The sequence below is a fragment of the Bubalus bubalis genome, chromosome 2 (genome assembly GCF_019923935.1).
Source record: "Bubalus bubalis isolate 160015118507 breed Murrah chromosome 2, NDDB_SH_1, whole genome shotgun sequence".
Lineage (NCBI taxonomy): Eukaryota > Metazoa > Chordata > Mammalia > Artiodactyla > Bovidae > Bubalus > Bubalus bubalis.
The window spans coordinates 22,775,909-22,791,302 of record NC_059158.1 but is presented as its reverse complement, the minus strand read 5'-3'; the positions used below and the strand labels follow the sequence as shown (position 1 = coordinate 22,791,302).

Sequence of the window (15,394 nt, the reverse complement as noted above, 5' to 3'; positions counted from 1 at the left end):
AATCCCTCTCAGCATCAGAGTCTTTTCCAATGAGTCAACTCTTCGCATGAGGTGGCCAAAGTACTGGAGTTTCAGCTTTAGCATCATTCCTTCCAAAGAACACCCAGGACTGATCTCCTTTAGAATGAACTGGTTGGATTTCCTTGCAGTCCAAGGGTAAATGCATTATAATAGAATATTTGATATGTGAAAATTTTTCAACAATTATACCTATAAAGGGTCCCTGTAAAAAAAAAAGGGGGGGGTCCTGTAATCGTGCTGACTTGTTAGTCCATATTTAACAGAATTTTGAAAGAGTCCACTTGTTTCTATCTTATTTTACATTGTTTAATCCCAGGACCTACAACAGTAACTGAAAAATAATTGAAAATACTCTGTGTTCAATAAATACTTGTTGACTGAATGAGTGAAGAAAGCAAGTCAGTGGCAAAAGATTAGGAAATAAATAGGTATGAGAAGAACTTTATTTGATAAAATAAAGGGATGAAACAGAATTGTGCAGAAATTTCTTTTTTTTTTTCTTTTCCATTTTATGCCTGCTGAGTAGATATATCTTTTCCACTTTATGCCTGCTGAGTAGATATATCTTTGACAAATCAACTGAGATAGTGAACATAAAGTAGGATTCAGTTTCAGGATGAGTCTAATTTCTAACTTCCAAACTTTGTAAATTTTAAATTATAGGTAAGAAATTTATCTCTTTGACTCACTAGAGCTTGTTCAGTTCAGTTCAGTTCAGTCGCTCAGTCATGTCCAACTCTTTGCAACCCCATGGATCGCAGCACATCAGGCCTCCCTGTCCATCACCAACTCACGGAGTTTACTCAAACTCATGTCCATTTAGTCAGGGATGCCATCCAACCATCTCATCCTCTGTCGTCCCCTTCTCCTCTCACCTTCAATCTTTCTCAGCATCAGGGTCTTTTCAAATGAATCAGCTCTTCGCATCAAGTGGCCAAAGTATTGGAGTTTCAGCTTCAACATCAGTCCTTCCAATGAACATTCAGGACTGATTTCCTTTAGGATGGACGGATCTCCTTGCAGTCCAACAGACTCTCAAGAGTCTTCTCCAACACCATAGTTCAAAAGCATCAATTCTTCGGTGCTCAGCTTTCTTTATAGTCCAGCTCTCACATCCATACATGACTACTGGAAAAACCATAGCCTTGACTAGATAGACCTTTGTTGGCAATGTATCTGCTTTTTAATATGCTGTCTGTTGGTCATAACTTTCCTTCCAAGGAGTAAGCGTCTTTTTCTTTTAAGCGTTTTTAAGAGCTTGTTAAGAGTAATATAAGGATTTATATTTCTATCTGAAAGAATCTTTCTGATGACTTTGCCTTTCTTTTCTTCAGGTCATGAGCATCAATTGTTCTTTGTGGCTTGACAACAGCATGTCTGTGAAACACTTTGCATTTGTCAAATTCTCTGAGGTCACCGAACTGTGCTTCCTTTTATTTACCCTCATCCTATTCATGTTCTTAGTATCACTGACAGGCAATGCTCTCATAGCTCTTGCCATCTGGACCAATCCAGCCCTCCATACCCCCATGTACTTCTTCCTGGCCAACTTATCTCTCTTGGAGATTGGATACACTTGCTCTACCATACCCAAGATGTTGCACAACTTTGTGAGTGAGGCCCGGGGAATCTCTCGGGAGGGCTGTGCTACACAGATGTTTTTCTTTACATTATTTGGTATCAGTGAGTGCTGTCTTTTGGCAGCCATGGCTTTTGATCGCTATATGGCCATATGCTCCCCACTTCACTATGCAACACGAATGAGTCATGGAATGTGTGTCCATTTAGCAATGGTTTCTTGGGGAGTGGGTTGCATAGTAGGCTTGGGCCAAACCAACTATATTTTCTCTTTAGACTTCTGTGGCCCCTGTGAAATAGACCACTTCTTCTGTGACCTCTTGCCTATTCTGGCACTAGCCTGTGGGGATACATCCTATAATGAGGCCGCAGTCTTCATTGCAGCCATTCTTTGCATTTCCAGTCCATTTTTATTAATCATTGCTTCTTATGGCAGAATTCTAGCTGCTGTGTTGGTCATGCCCTCCCCTGAAGGCCGTCGAAAAGCTCTTTCCACCTGTTCCTCCCACCTGCTGGTAGTAACACTCTTCTATGGCTCAGGATCTGTCACCTACTTGAGACCCAAGGCTAGTCATTCACCTGGGGTAGATAAACTCCTAGCCCTCTTCTATACTGTGGTGACATCCATGCTCAACCCTATCATCTACAGCTTACGGAACAAGGAAGTCAAGACAGCTCTTCGGAGAACTCTGGGCAAGAAAAGCAACCTCATTTAGAGGAGTCTATTCTACAGATTTCATGGTTAAGATACTAGGGGAACAACTAAATTCCTCTTTGAAAAATATGCACACTCAACCTAAGAGGAAAGAAGGAAAGGGAGGAAGAAAGCAGGGAGAGAGGGAGGAAGGAGAAAAGGAGGGAGGAAAGAAGGAAGAAAGGAAGGAAGAAAACACTGTACTTGTCAGTATGTTTTATAAGAAGCTTCTTTAATAACAGTGACTGGAACAGTGATTGTAATTTTGAAGACAGCTCTCTTATAGCTAAAGTTCTGACTGCCAAGTTCTGGAAGGAAGTTGGCTAGCAAAGAATTTTAAATGTGAAGTCAACACTAGACTGGTTTTCCAGAATATTTCATTTTAGGCTACAGTACAGGCTTGGAGTATAAATTACCAGATTTATATTTGGAATCCTCAGAAATTCTCACTCTATACTCTTATGCATTTTCTATCCCCTGAGAGGTCTGTATGACATCTGCACTGATCACTGGGGTAGTTCCCCCACATATGTTTGTCTCATATGACTCTCAGTTCTGCAATAACTATGATGTGAATTATTTCCTTCCATTCAAATTCTTCATTCTCAGTTATTGGTACATAATATAGAATTGAATGATTCTTTTTTGAGTTGTGAGATATAAAAATGTATAAACATAAAAAAGCAAACTCTTAAAATTCAGAGGTGTTTGTTGCAGAATAATATGAGAAATTTTTGCCAAGAGTCCTCATAGTAAAAATTTTAAAAATAATAATACTTAAATTTAAGGATAGAAGAAGAAAGTTGAATTGAAAATAATTAATATGTTATATTAATATATGTTATCAGTATGTACTTGATTGTGGCAATCATTTCACAATGCGCATACACATAAAGTCATCACCTTATATACCTTAAGTCGTAACTCTTGACAATTTTGTCAATTTTATCTCGATAAAGATGAAGAAGAAAAAATGTTATAATAATGTTACAATCAGGGGATGGTAGTGATGCTCACTAATGACCAAGATGTGTTTTGCCATATATGCTGTTTTTCCCAAAACCTAATAAATTCATTTAGGACCAGAACAGCATATTGTGGTTTCTATTTGTATTTTTATTTGTGTGTAGTCAGTGAAGAATGGAAATAAACTGAGCATGCAAAAATAACTATTTAAAAATTATCCTACAAAAATGGGCAGGAATTATCTGTAGGCATTAGAGATTACTATTTATAAGTGTTTATTAATCTAAAAAAATGAATGATATTAAAAATTAAAGCAACTTAGAAACAATTTAAGTAGCATGATCATTTTTGTTTCATTTACTAATTTTGAAAAGTTTTACAAGTTTTAAATGATCAAAAACTGGTCAGTTACATGTAAAAAATAAAATTACATTTCCTCTAACCATAAACTCAAGAAATAGACACAAGAAATAAACTCAAGAAATAGATTAAAGACCTAAAAGTAATAACAAGACTAGAAACCATAAAACTCCTAGGAGTGAACATAGAACACTTTTTTGAGATACTTCACAGCAATCTTTTTGGATCTGTATGCTAATGCAAAAGATATAAAAGCAAAACCAAATTGGACTTAATTAAGGTTAAAGGCCTTTGACAGCAAAGAAAACAATCTATAAATAACAAAAGGACAACCTACTGAATGTGAGAAAATATTTGCAAATGATATGCTTGATAAGGGGTTAATACCCAAAATATATAAATAGCTCATTCAACTCAGTATTCAGAAAACCAAACGACTCAGTCAAAAAATGCGCAGGAGGCATGAATAGACATTTTTCCAAAGAAGACATATAGATGACCAACAGGCACATTAAAAAATGATCAACATCACTAATTATTACAGAACTGAAAAAAAAAAACACACAGAAAGAGATATCACCCTCACACCTATCAGAATGGCTATCAAAAAAAAGAAATCTTTGAGCAATAAATTTTGGCAAGTATGTGGAGAAAAGGAAAGGAAATTCTTCTTGATAGGAATGTAAACTGGTGCAGCCACTAATGGAAAACATTATGGAGGTTTCTCAAAAAAAAAAAAAAAATACAACTACCAATCCTGGATATAGATCTGAAGGGAAAAAAAACACTAATTTGAAAAGATACATAGAATCCAATGTTCATAGCAGCATTATTTATAATAGCCAACATATGGGAGCAATCTTAGCAGATAAAGGAGATAAAGGAGCTGTTACAATATACATGTCACATATGTACTGAAATACAAATAGTCCATGTCACCACTTCACACATGAAAAGTTGTCAACATGATTATTTAGAGAAATGCAAATTAAAACCAAAAAAATCACCTCACACTTGTCACAGTGGCTTTTATCAAAAGGACAAGAAATAATGTGTTGGCAAAAAAATATGGAGAAAGGGAACATATGCTTGATTCATGAAACTGAAAATTGGGGCAGACATTATGGAAAATAATATGGAGTTTCCTCCAAAAAATTAAAAATAGAACTATCATGTGACGCAGCAATTCATATTCTTGTTATTTATCTGGAGACACCAAAAACAGTAATTCAAAATGATATGTGCACATATATGCTCATTTGCAACATTATTTACAAGAGCCAAGATATGGAAACAGACCAGGTGTCCATGGATGGATGAATGGATAAAGAAGGTGTGTTATAAAAACAATGCAGTCCTACTCAGCTATAAGAAAAGAATGAAATTTTGTCATTTGCAACAACACGGACCTTGAGGGTATTATGCTAAGGAAATAAGTCACACAAATACGCATACCATATGATTTCAACTATATGAGGGATACTTTTTAATAAAGCAAATGAACAAACCAAACAAGATTTATAGAGAAAAGATTGGTGTTTGCCAGAGGGGAGGAGGGTTGAGGCAAGGGAGAGGGGGTGAAGGGAATCAAGCAGTATAATATCCAGATAAAAATAAATTGGTCATGGGGGTGTAATCTACAGCATGGTGAATATAGTCAATAATATTACATTGAAAACTTAAAAACTGCTAAGAAAATAAATCTTAAAAGATCTCATCACAAAGAAAAACTGTAGCTTTGCATAATAACCAATGGTAATAAGATTTACTGTGATCATTTCAAAATGTATACAAGCATCAGATCATTATGTCATATAATGTAAAAGCAAGTCAATGTATGGCAAAACCAATACAATATTATAAAGTAAAATAAATAAATTTGAAAAAAGACACACTAAAAAGGAAAATAAATGAATATAATAAAATTAGTTTCCAGTGTGTTGAAAACCAAATGAGTCTATTTTAAAACAAATCTAGCAATAGAGGAGATGATACCAACCTCAATTCAGTAGGTAACTAATTATACATAAGGAACATTCCCATGGAGAACTCTGTCCCATGGAACTTTTTCTGCTAGCTCATCTGGGATAACCATAAATGGGCTGCTGAAAATAATATCCAAGGGGCTCAGGAACATAAAAAAAAAAAAAAAATAGCACACCACAAAGCACTCTTGATATCACTAATATCTACTAAGGTCTTTTGAATCTGGGCTTTTTTTCTTTCTGACAGCATTATATCAAATAGAAAATTCATATTTCTGAAGATATTTCTTAAGTACTCATCTGCAAACTACAGTTTCTTTGTCCTTTTCTGAAAATTTGAAAAATTCAAGTATGTTCCTTCACACTTCCTTTTTCTTAAGTGATATTTATCTAAAATAAGGGTAAGTAAAAGACTTTTGCTTTAAAAGCTATCCATTCTTAGAGAAGGTTGGAATGTGTGTACATCATAGTGCCAAATATTCATATGAAAATTGGAAAGTATTTCATTCCTGGGAGCCTTCTCTAAATATTGGAAATAAATAGTGTGGTACCTATAGAAAGAAATGAGATTTTTCATTGTAATCAACTCAGTTTCTCAGTTGAACCGACCTTAAAAACATGTAAATTTTAGTAAACACTATATCTGACAGATATTAAATACCTGAATGAAGTGTGTAACCTTCATACTATCATCTGAACATTTTTAATGTGTAGCTTAATAAAAATCTGATAGACAACTTGTCCACATGTTTCATCCAGATGTTTTGAAGTCAGAGAAAAATATTTTCTTTCTTAGCAATTTCTTAATTGCTTAGAAAATAAATCTTAAAAGATCTCATCACAAAGAAAAATTGTAACTTTGTATAATAACCAATGGTAATTAGATTTACTGTGACCATTTCAAATGTATAAATATTTTAAAATAAAAAATAATATTTTCCCTCACATAACTTTAAAACCACTTTAAATATAAAGAAAATACTGTATAAAGAAAATTATATATAAAAAGATACACTAGAATGATAATTTAGTGGAGAGACAAAGAACTTTAAACCTTCACAGATCAATAGATCCCTATATGGTTAAACCATAAGCCTATGGGCTTTCTTTGTAGCTCAGTTGGTAAAGAATCCGCCTACAATGCAGGAGACCTGGGTTCAATCCCTGGGTCAGGAAGATCCCCTGGAGAAGGAAATGGCAACCCACTCCAGTATTCTGTCTGGAGAATCCCATGGACAGAGGAGCCTGGCAGATACAGTCCATGGGGTCGAAAGAGTAGGACATGACTTAACGACTAAATTACTATGGTTAAACAGTGACAGAAAATCACTGAAAGTAGATCAAAAATTGGATTAAAATGCCATGGTATGCAAGAGTTAGAAGTAATGAAATATCATGAGATTGATATGGGAAAAATTAGAGATCTAGGGTAGAATTATAGTACTTAAATATACATTTTTGGAATGTAGAAATCTGAATTTATACTCTCATTATCTCTCTACTTCATTGAAGAAAAAGATTGATTTTTGATCCTTAAAAAATTTCCTAGTTATTAGCATACAATTGGGATGAATTATTAACAATATCTTAAGATGGGAATACTAAAGTTTCCTTTGTCAAAGCATTTGGGGATCAGTGATTTAATGATTTAATCATTAATTAACTAAATGATTTAATGGGTGTAAAATGCTTCCTGTAGTGTTTGGCACACCAGGCTCATTCAGAATTAGTTGGAATTATTGTTTTATTTTTATATTACACTCATCTGACCTAGGTGTAGTGTGGAATCAAAGAGCCATAGTGACATCTTATCCCTGAGAAATTTTGTGTGACATTTCCCAGGATAGCTTTGAGGATGTAATGAAACAGAGAATATGAAAACTGTGGGGAAAAAAAAAAAGAAAACTGTGCTTTGCAACCCTACAAATGTAGTCTGTTGCCCCTAAACCAATGTCTCTGATCCTAAATTGGAAAAAGATTTTTCTCCTGGACCCAAAGGCTGTCTTCGTAGCTACATAGAATTAAGTAAATCACTGATAACTGTCCAAACTCTTACATAAAAATAAGATAATCCCACTCAATAAAGAAAAATTCCTACAACATAGGTAATTAAATTTTAACAAGAAAAATCAATTGCCCAGTTTAAATGAAGACAATTTACAGCACAAAAAGAGATAGTACAAACTACTGACTGAATCCAAGTTTACTAAATGAGTCTAAACAGAAAAGGCACACCAGAAAGGTCACATTAATAGGGCTATGAACTGATTCTGATTGCTGGCAAGGTACATCAATATACCTCTTAGTATAGCCTTCTTGAGTTATTTATTCACAAATTAATGAATATCTTAATTCTGATTATTTTCTGTCTAATACATTCCATATGCACAAGAACAATTATTGGTACTCATTCCCCTGGAGAAGGGAATGGTAACCCATTCCAGTATTCTTGCCTGGAGAATCCCAGGGATGGAAGAGCCTGCTGGGCAGCAGCACAGGCTCTTTGGGGTTGCACAGAGTCAGACACAACTGAAGACACTTAGCAGCAGCAGCAGCAGCAATACCATTCCAGGGTATATATCCAGAGAAAAACTTGGTTTGAAAATATACATGCACCTCAATGTTCATTGAAACTCTCTTTACAATAACCAGGACATGGAAGCAACGAAAATATTGAACCAACAGAAATATCCATTGACAGATGAAAGGATAAACAAGATGTAGTATACATATGTATACATATACTACAATATTCCATTGTATATATACATTCACTGCAAGGAGATCCAACCAGTCCATTCTGAAGGAGATCAGCCCTGGGATTTCTTTGGAAGGAATGATGCTAAAGCTGAAACTCCAGTACTTTGGCCACCTCATGCGAAGAATTGACTCATTGGAAAAGATTCTGATGCTGGGAGGGATTGGGGGCAGGAGGAGAAGGGGACGACAGAGGATGAGATGGCTGGATGGCATCACTGATTCGATGGACGTGAGTCTGAGTGAACTCCAGGAGTTGGTAATGGACAGGGAGGCCTGGCGTGCTGCGATTCATGGGGTTGCAAAGAGTCGGACACGGCTGGGCAACTGAACTGAACTGAAGTATATATACATATACATACATATATGCAATGGAATATATATATATATATATATATATATATAGAGAGAGAGAGAGAGAGAGAGAGAGAGTGGAATATTACTCAGTCATCAAAAAGAATGAAATAATGACATTTGCAGTGACATGGATGGATGTGGAGATTATCATACTAAGTGAGGTAAGTCAGACAGACAAGACTAATATATGATATCACTTATATGTGGAATCTAAAAGCATGATACAAACTAACCTATTTCCAAAACGGAAAGACTCACAGACTTAGAGAATAAACTTGCGGTTACTAAGGGAGAAGGCTGGGGGGAAGGGATAGAGTTTGGGATTGACATGTACACACTGCTATATTTAAAATATACAACCAATGAGGACCTACTGTATAGCATAGGGAACTGTGTTCAATACTCTGTAATAACCTAAATGGGAAGAGAATTTGAAAAAGAATAGATACATGTAAATGTAAAAAAAAAAAAAAAGTCCTTCCTCTCCACTCTTTTTAAGTTTATATTTTAAACTCAAAGTTCCTTTAGACTTAGAGCACTTGATGCCTTTTTCTCAAGAATAGATTCCATTAAGTTAGGCCCTTATATTATTTTTTAATCAGACTAATTTATGAGCAACCTTATATTTGCTTTCACTGGAGAAGAAAATCTTATGATAAACTTTTTTTTCTTATTTGCATAGAGTGAACTTTTAATAAAAATACATAGATAAATAAAGCTAGTGTGTGCCTGCTAAGTCACTTCAGTCATTTCTGAGTCTTTGCAACCCTATGGATGGTAGCCCACCAGGCTCCTCCCTCCTCTGTCCATGGGATTCAACAGGTAAGAACATTGGAATGGGTTACCATGCCCTCCTGGGTTGCCAGGTCCTCCTTCAGGGGATCTTCTCAATCCAGGGACTGAACCCACATCTTATATATCTTGCATTGGCAGGCAAGTTTTTTACCACTAGCACCACCTGGGAAGCCAAAATAAACCTAGACTTAACATCAACTTTAGGTGAAGCCTTCTGATCCTGTGTGAGTGTCCTGGCTTCTAGCAACACTGACATGGCAGGCCTCAGCTTCTCCAGGACTTGAATAAGTAGAAATCAGTAGCACTAAGCATGTTCACCACAGCAACAGATCTGCCTCAAGCTTCCAGGACTTTTCTATTATACAACAAATTTCAAAGAACATCAAGAAGGTCCTGCTTGGAAGATAAATCAGCACCTAAAAACCAGGAGAAACCATCAGTGGGATAGCAGTGGGGGAAGATTAACAAACATTACCAAATGTCTTTATTGTATTGGTTTCCACCAATGCCAACATAAGGTGGAAATGTACAAGTCTACTCTTGTCCAGAAGACACTGACTACAGTGACTCTGCCTTCCCAGGCCCTAATCAGTAACTGCAAAGTCTGAGAGGATAAAGGCCTTTTCACACATGTACACACGTACAGGGATCACTGTTTAAGAAGCTTGGAGATTACAAATTTACATGTCCACATTAATAGTCAATGTTCTCTTAAACTAAGTTTATCTTTCTGGGAGCACAGGGCCTAATATTTTTAAAAGATCATTTTCTCGCCTTCAATAACCAATCCCTGTTTCATTTTTTTAATTTAAATTTATTTATTTTAATTGGAGGCTAATTACTTTACAATATTGTATTGGTTTTGCCATATATCAACATGAATCTGCCACAGGTGTACACGTGTTCCCCCTGTTTCATTTTTGGTTAGATCACAAGTGTAGTCATGCAGAGCTGAATTCAAATTGTTGTTAACTTATCAGCCTGAACTTCAAATTTAAGAAGTCTTAAAGAATCAAGTTAACCTGGAAAGTCTTCAATTTCAAGGATTTACAGTCCTGCCATAAATGACTCTCCAAACCCATACCAGTATTGCCTCATTCTCAAACACAATAGAAAAATTCTATTTCTCAGAAGAAGGAAAAGAACGAATAAATGTTGTCAACAGTAGTACCATGTCTTGATTTGATCTTTGTTGTTGTTCAGTCATTCAGTCGTGTCTCTTTGCAACCCCAAGGACTGCAGCACACCAGGCTTACCTGTCCATCACCATCTCCTGGAGCTTACACAAACTCATGCCCAGTGAGTCATTGATACCATACAACCATCTTGTCCTCTGTTGTACCCTTCTCCTCCTGCCTTCAATCTTTCCTAGCATCAGGGTCTTTTCCAATGAGTTGGTTCTTCACAAAGAAGAACCAAAGTATTGGAGTTTCAACTTCAGCATCAGTCCTTCCATTGAGTATTCAGGGTTGATTTGCTTTAGGTTTGACTAGTTTGATCTCCTTGCAGTCCAAGGGACTCTCAAGAGTCTTCTCCAACACCACAGTTCAAAAGCACCAATTCTTACAAGTTCAGCCTTCTTTATGGTCCAAATATCACATCCTTACATGACTACTGGAAAAACCATAGCTTTGACTAATGGACCTTTGTTGGCAAAGTAATGTCTCTGCTTTTTCATATGCTGTCTTGGTTTGTCATAGCTTTTCTTCCAAAGAGCAAGCGTCTTTTAATTTCATGGTTGCAGTCACCATCTGCAGTGATTTTGAAGCCCAAGAAAATTAAGTCTCTCACTGTTTCCTTTGTTTCCCCATCTATTTGCCATGAACTTATGGGACCAGATGTCATGATCTTTGTTTTCTGAATGTTGAGTTTTAAGCCAGCTTTTTCACTCTCCTCTTTCACCTTCATCAAGACACTCCTTACTCTTGATTTGGTCCACTCCATGCATTTCTGGTGAACTGCTCATTAGGAAACATCACCTCTGTGATAACAGGAGTGGTCATATGACCAAAACAGGTAAATTAGTCTTTCTATCCCAAAGGAAAATCTGAGACTAGTCAAGATCATCTTATTAAAAATGATATATGATACAGTATATATAAACATATATGGTAAAAAAAAACTTTTCCTTCCAGTAGAATGACAACTGTGCTAGTTTCCCATCATTGCTATGACATATTGCCATATACTTAATGGCTTAAAATAACACAAATGCTTAGTACCTTAGAGTTCTGGAGATGAGGAGGCTAAAATAGGTCAACAGGGCTGTGTCCTTCTGCAGACATTAGGAGAGAATCTATTTACTGGTCTTTTCCAACTTCTAGAAGCCACCTATAATCCTTTTCTCCATCTTTAAAGTCAGAAGCATAGTATCCTGTCTCCTCCCTAACTCCTGCCTCCTCTTATAAGAACCTTTGTAATTATATGGGCCCACTTGGGTAATTCAGGTTAATCTCCCCATCTCAATTTCCTTGATTTATTTTTATCTGTAAAAATTCTTATACTATGAAAGACAATGTATAATCACAGGTTCCAGGGATTGGGATGTGAACAATTTGAAAAAAAAGAACAGCGAGGCATTATTTACATACCAAATTAAGTAATAAATGTACAAGAAATAATGTAACTTTTTCTTTTTTATTGAAATATAATAGATATGGACATGAGTTTGAGCAAACTCAGGGAATGGTGAGGAACTGGGAAGCCTGGCATGCTGCAGTCCATGGGATCACAAACAGTTGGACACAACTGAGCAACTGAACAATTATGTTCATTTCAGGTGTACTATGTAGTGATTTGGCATTTGCAGGCACCATGAAATGATCACCACAATAAGTCTAATAACCATCTGTCCCTATGCAATATAATGGGGAACTGACAATATTCCTTATGTTGTATACTACATTCCTAAGACTTACTTATTTTCTGAATGAAAGTTTGTATGGCAAAACCAATACAATATTGTAAAGTAAAAATAATAATAATAATAATAATAATAAATAAATGAATAAAACAAACAAACAAAAAGTTTGTATGTTTTAATCCCATTTTATATTTTACACCCCCTCTGGAAACCATCTACTTGTTCTCTGTATCTATGAGTATGTTTGTTTTGTTTTATTTGCTTGCTTGCTTTATTTTTTTATATTCTATACATAAGTGAGATTATATGATATTTGTCTTTCTCTTTATTATTTCACTTAGCATAATATCTTATAGATCTATTCATGTTGAAGTAAATGGCAGATTTCATACCTCCTTATGCTCAGTCACTCAGTCTTTTCTGACTCTTTGTGATCCCATGGACTGTAGTCCCCCAGGTTCCTCTGTCTATGTAATTTTCCAGGAAAGAAATATTGGAGTGGGTTGCCATGTCCTACTCCAGGGGATCTTCCCGATCCAGGGATCAAACTCACATCTGTTCCATCTCTTGCATTGACAGGTGGGTTCTTTACCACGGAGCCACCTGGGAAGCCCAATATATATATATATGTCTTCTTTATTCCTCTATTGATGAACACTTAGATTGATTCCATATCTTGGCTATTAGTAATGCCACAATGAACTTTGGTGCGCCTATATTCTTTCAAATTAGTGGTTTTGTCTTCTTCTGGTAAATACCCAAAAGAGAAATTGCTGGATCATATGGTAGTTCTTTGCCAGCAAAGGTCCATCTAGTCAAAGGTTATGGTTTTTCCAGTAGTCATGTATGGATGTGAGAGTTGGACCATAAAGAAGGCTGAGCACTGAAGAACTGATGCTTCCGAACTGTGGTGTTGGAGAAGGCTCTTGAGAGTCCCTTGGACTGCGAGGAGATCAAACCAGTCAAACCTAAAGGAATTCAACCCTGAATACTGAATATTCATTGGAAGGACTGAGGCTGAAGCTGAAGCACCAATACTTTGGCCACCTGATTCGAAGAACTGACTCATTGGAAAAGACCCTGATGCTGGCAAAGATTGAAGGCAGGAGGAGAAGGTGATGACAGAGGATGAGATGGTTGGATGGCATCATCGACTCGATGGACATGAGTTTGAGCAAGCTCCAGGGGTTGATGATGGACAAGGATGCCTGTTGTGCTGCAACCCATGGGGTTGCAAAGAGTCAGACACGACTGAGGGACTGAACTGAACTGAACTGATGGTACTTCTATTTTTCATTTTGTGAGGAACCTCCACATTCTGTTTTCCATAGTGACTGCATCAATTTACAATCTCTGCACCAGTACACAAATGTTCCCTTTTCTGCACAAGAATAAATGAACTCTAAAAATCACCATTTTGTGCAAAACAACAATCACTGTTTCTTGGAAGAATTAATAAAGGATGCTTGATAATAAGACCAGTGGGTGATGGCTTCAGGCTCTCAGAGGGCCCTACAAACCTAAGCTTCCTGACCACCTGAGTGCCAGTTGCTTCCAGTAGTCACAAGTAGCTCGGTGGCCCCAGAAGTTTCCCTTGGCTAGAGGAAGCTTCATTTGCTCCAAGATTCTAAAGAGATCCTGTGAACCCAGGCTCCCAATCAAGCAGGGCACCAACCAACACCCATGGCATCAAGTTCCTGACCAGCTCCCACGACCAGGGGCATCTCCTAAGTACCAGGCTCCCAGCAGGCCAGCACACCCAGGCTTCTGGCATATTTCTGCCCTGCCCAACTCCCACAGTCCAGGATATCTCCTCTGGTCTTAGGCATTCAATCAGTGAGCACAAACCAGGGTCTAGAGAGCACTTGTTAACTCATGATACTGAGGGGCCCCAGTACCAAGTTGACTCCTATTTCAGGCTTTTGATGCACCCCAGCACCAGGTCACCAAAATACTCCAGCAGCAGTTGACCATTGATGCCACCAGAATGCACACATTGACTCCCTAGACAAGCTGACTGGTAGAGGCCTTTGCCTGCCAAAGCAGATTTATAAAGACTAGTACAGAACCTACATCCTCAGATGCACAGATACCAAGGCAAGACCACAAATATCATGACTAATCAAGAAGGTATGATACCACCAAACACAATACATACTGTAAAGAAATGCCAACTTCTCAATTCTCATCCTATTATTAATATCTAATTCCATACCATTTTTTGTTGAACTTTATTTTGTTCATATAATATTTTCCTAATTTTATTTAGTTGTATACCTCTGTTTTCTTGTACTTCACTGAATTTTTTAAAGGATTATTTGAATTCTTTGTTAGACAGTTGGTAGATTAAATTTTCATCCAGCAGCAGCAGTGTGCACACTCTTTTCAAGTGGACACAGATTATTCTTCAGCATAGAATGTATGTTAAGTTGCAAAACAAGCCTTAGCTAATGTAAGAAGACTGAATTCATTTCAAGTATCTTTTCTTACCAGAAACATAAGAAATTAGATGTCAATTACAGGATGACAATTGGAAAATTACAAACAAATGGAAACTAAACAACACACTCCTGAACAACCATTGGTCAAAAAAATGGGGGGGCGGGGACCAAAAATATCTTAAGACAAATGAAGATGGAAATACAAAATACCAAAACTTGGAAGATGCAGCAAAAGCAATTCTAATAGGCAAGTTTATAAAGATAAAAATTAAAAATTACAAAAAGCAATCTATCTTTATCTCAAGTAACTAGAAAAAGAAACAAACTAAGCACAAAGTTAGAAACAAGAAAGAAAATAACAAAGAGCAGAAATAAATGATAGAGATACAAGAAAAGCAATAGAAAAGACCAACGAAACTAGGAGTTGGTTTATTTGAAAGATAAACCTGACAAACCTTTAGCAAGATTAGCACAGAAAAACAGAGAGAGCAGCTTTATTCACAATAGTTGAAACATGGAAACAACCTAAGAATCTATCAAAAGATGAATGGATAAAGAATACTTTACATACAGTGAA

General features: G+C 36.5%; 1 protein-coding gene across 1 annotated transcript; it reads left to right on the top strand.

Annotated features, from left to right (window-relative positions):
• Window positions 1-1,277: 1,277 nt before the first annotated feature.
• Window positions 1,278-2,315, top strand: LOC102405349 (olfactory receptor 10C1-like). The gene has a single exon (XM_006049888.4). It carries the CDS (start codon window positions 1,359-1,361, stop codon window positions 2,313-2,315), a length of 957 nt encoding a protein of 318 aa, XP_006049950.4. The 5' UTR covers window positions 1,278-1,358.
• Window positions 2,316-15,394: the final 13,079 nt, after the last annotated feature.

What these genes read in the sequence shown, in the direction of transcription:
- LOC102405349 (XM_006049888.4), top strand. Translation starts at nt 1,359, where the DNA reads ATGAGCATCAATTGTTCTTTGTGGCTTGACAACAGCATGTCTGTGAAA.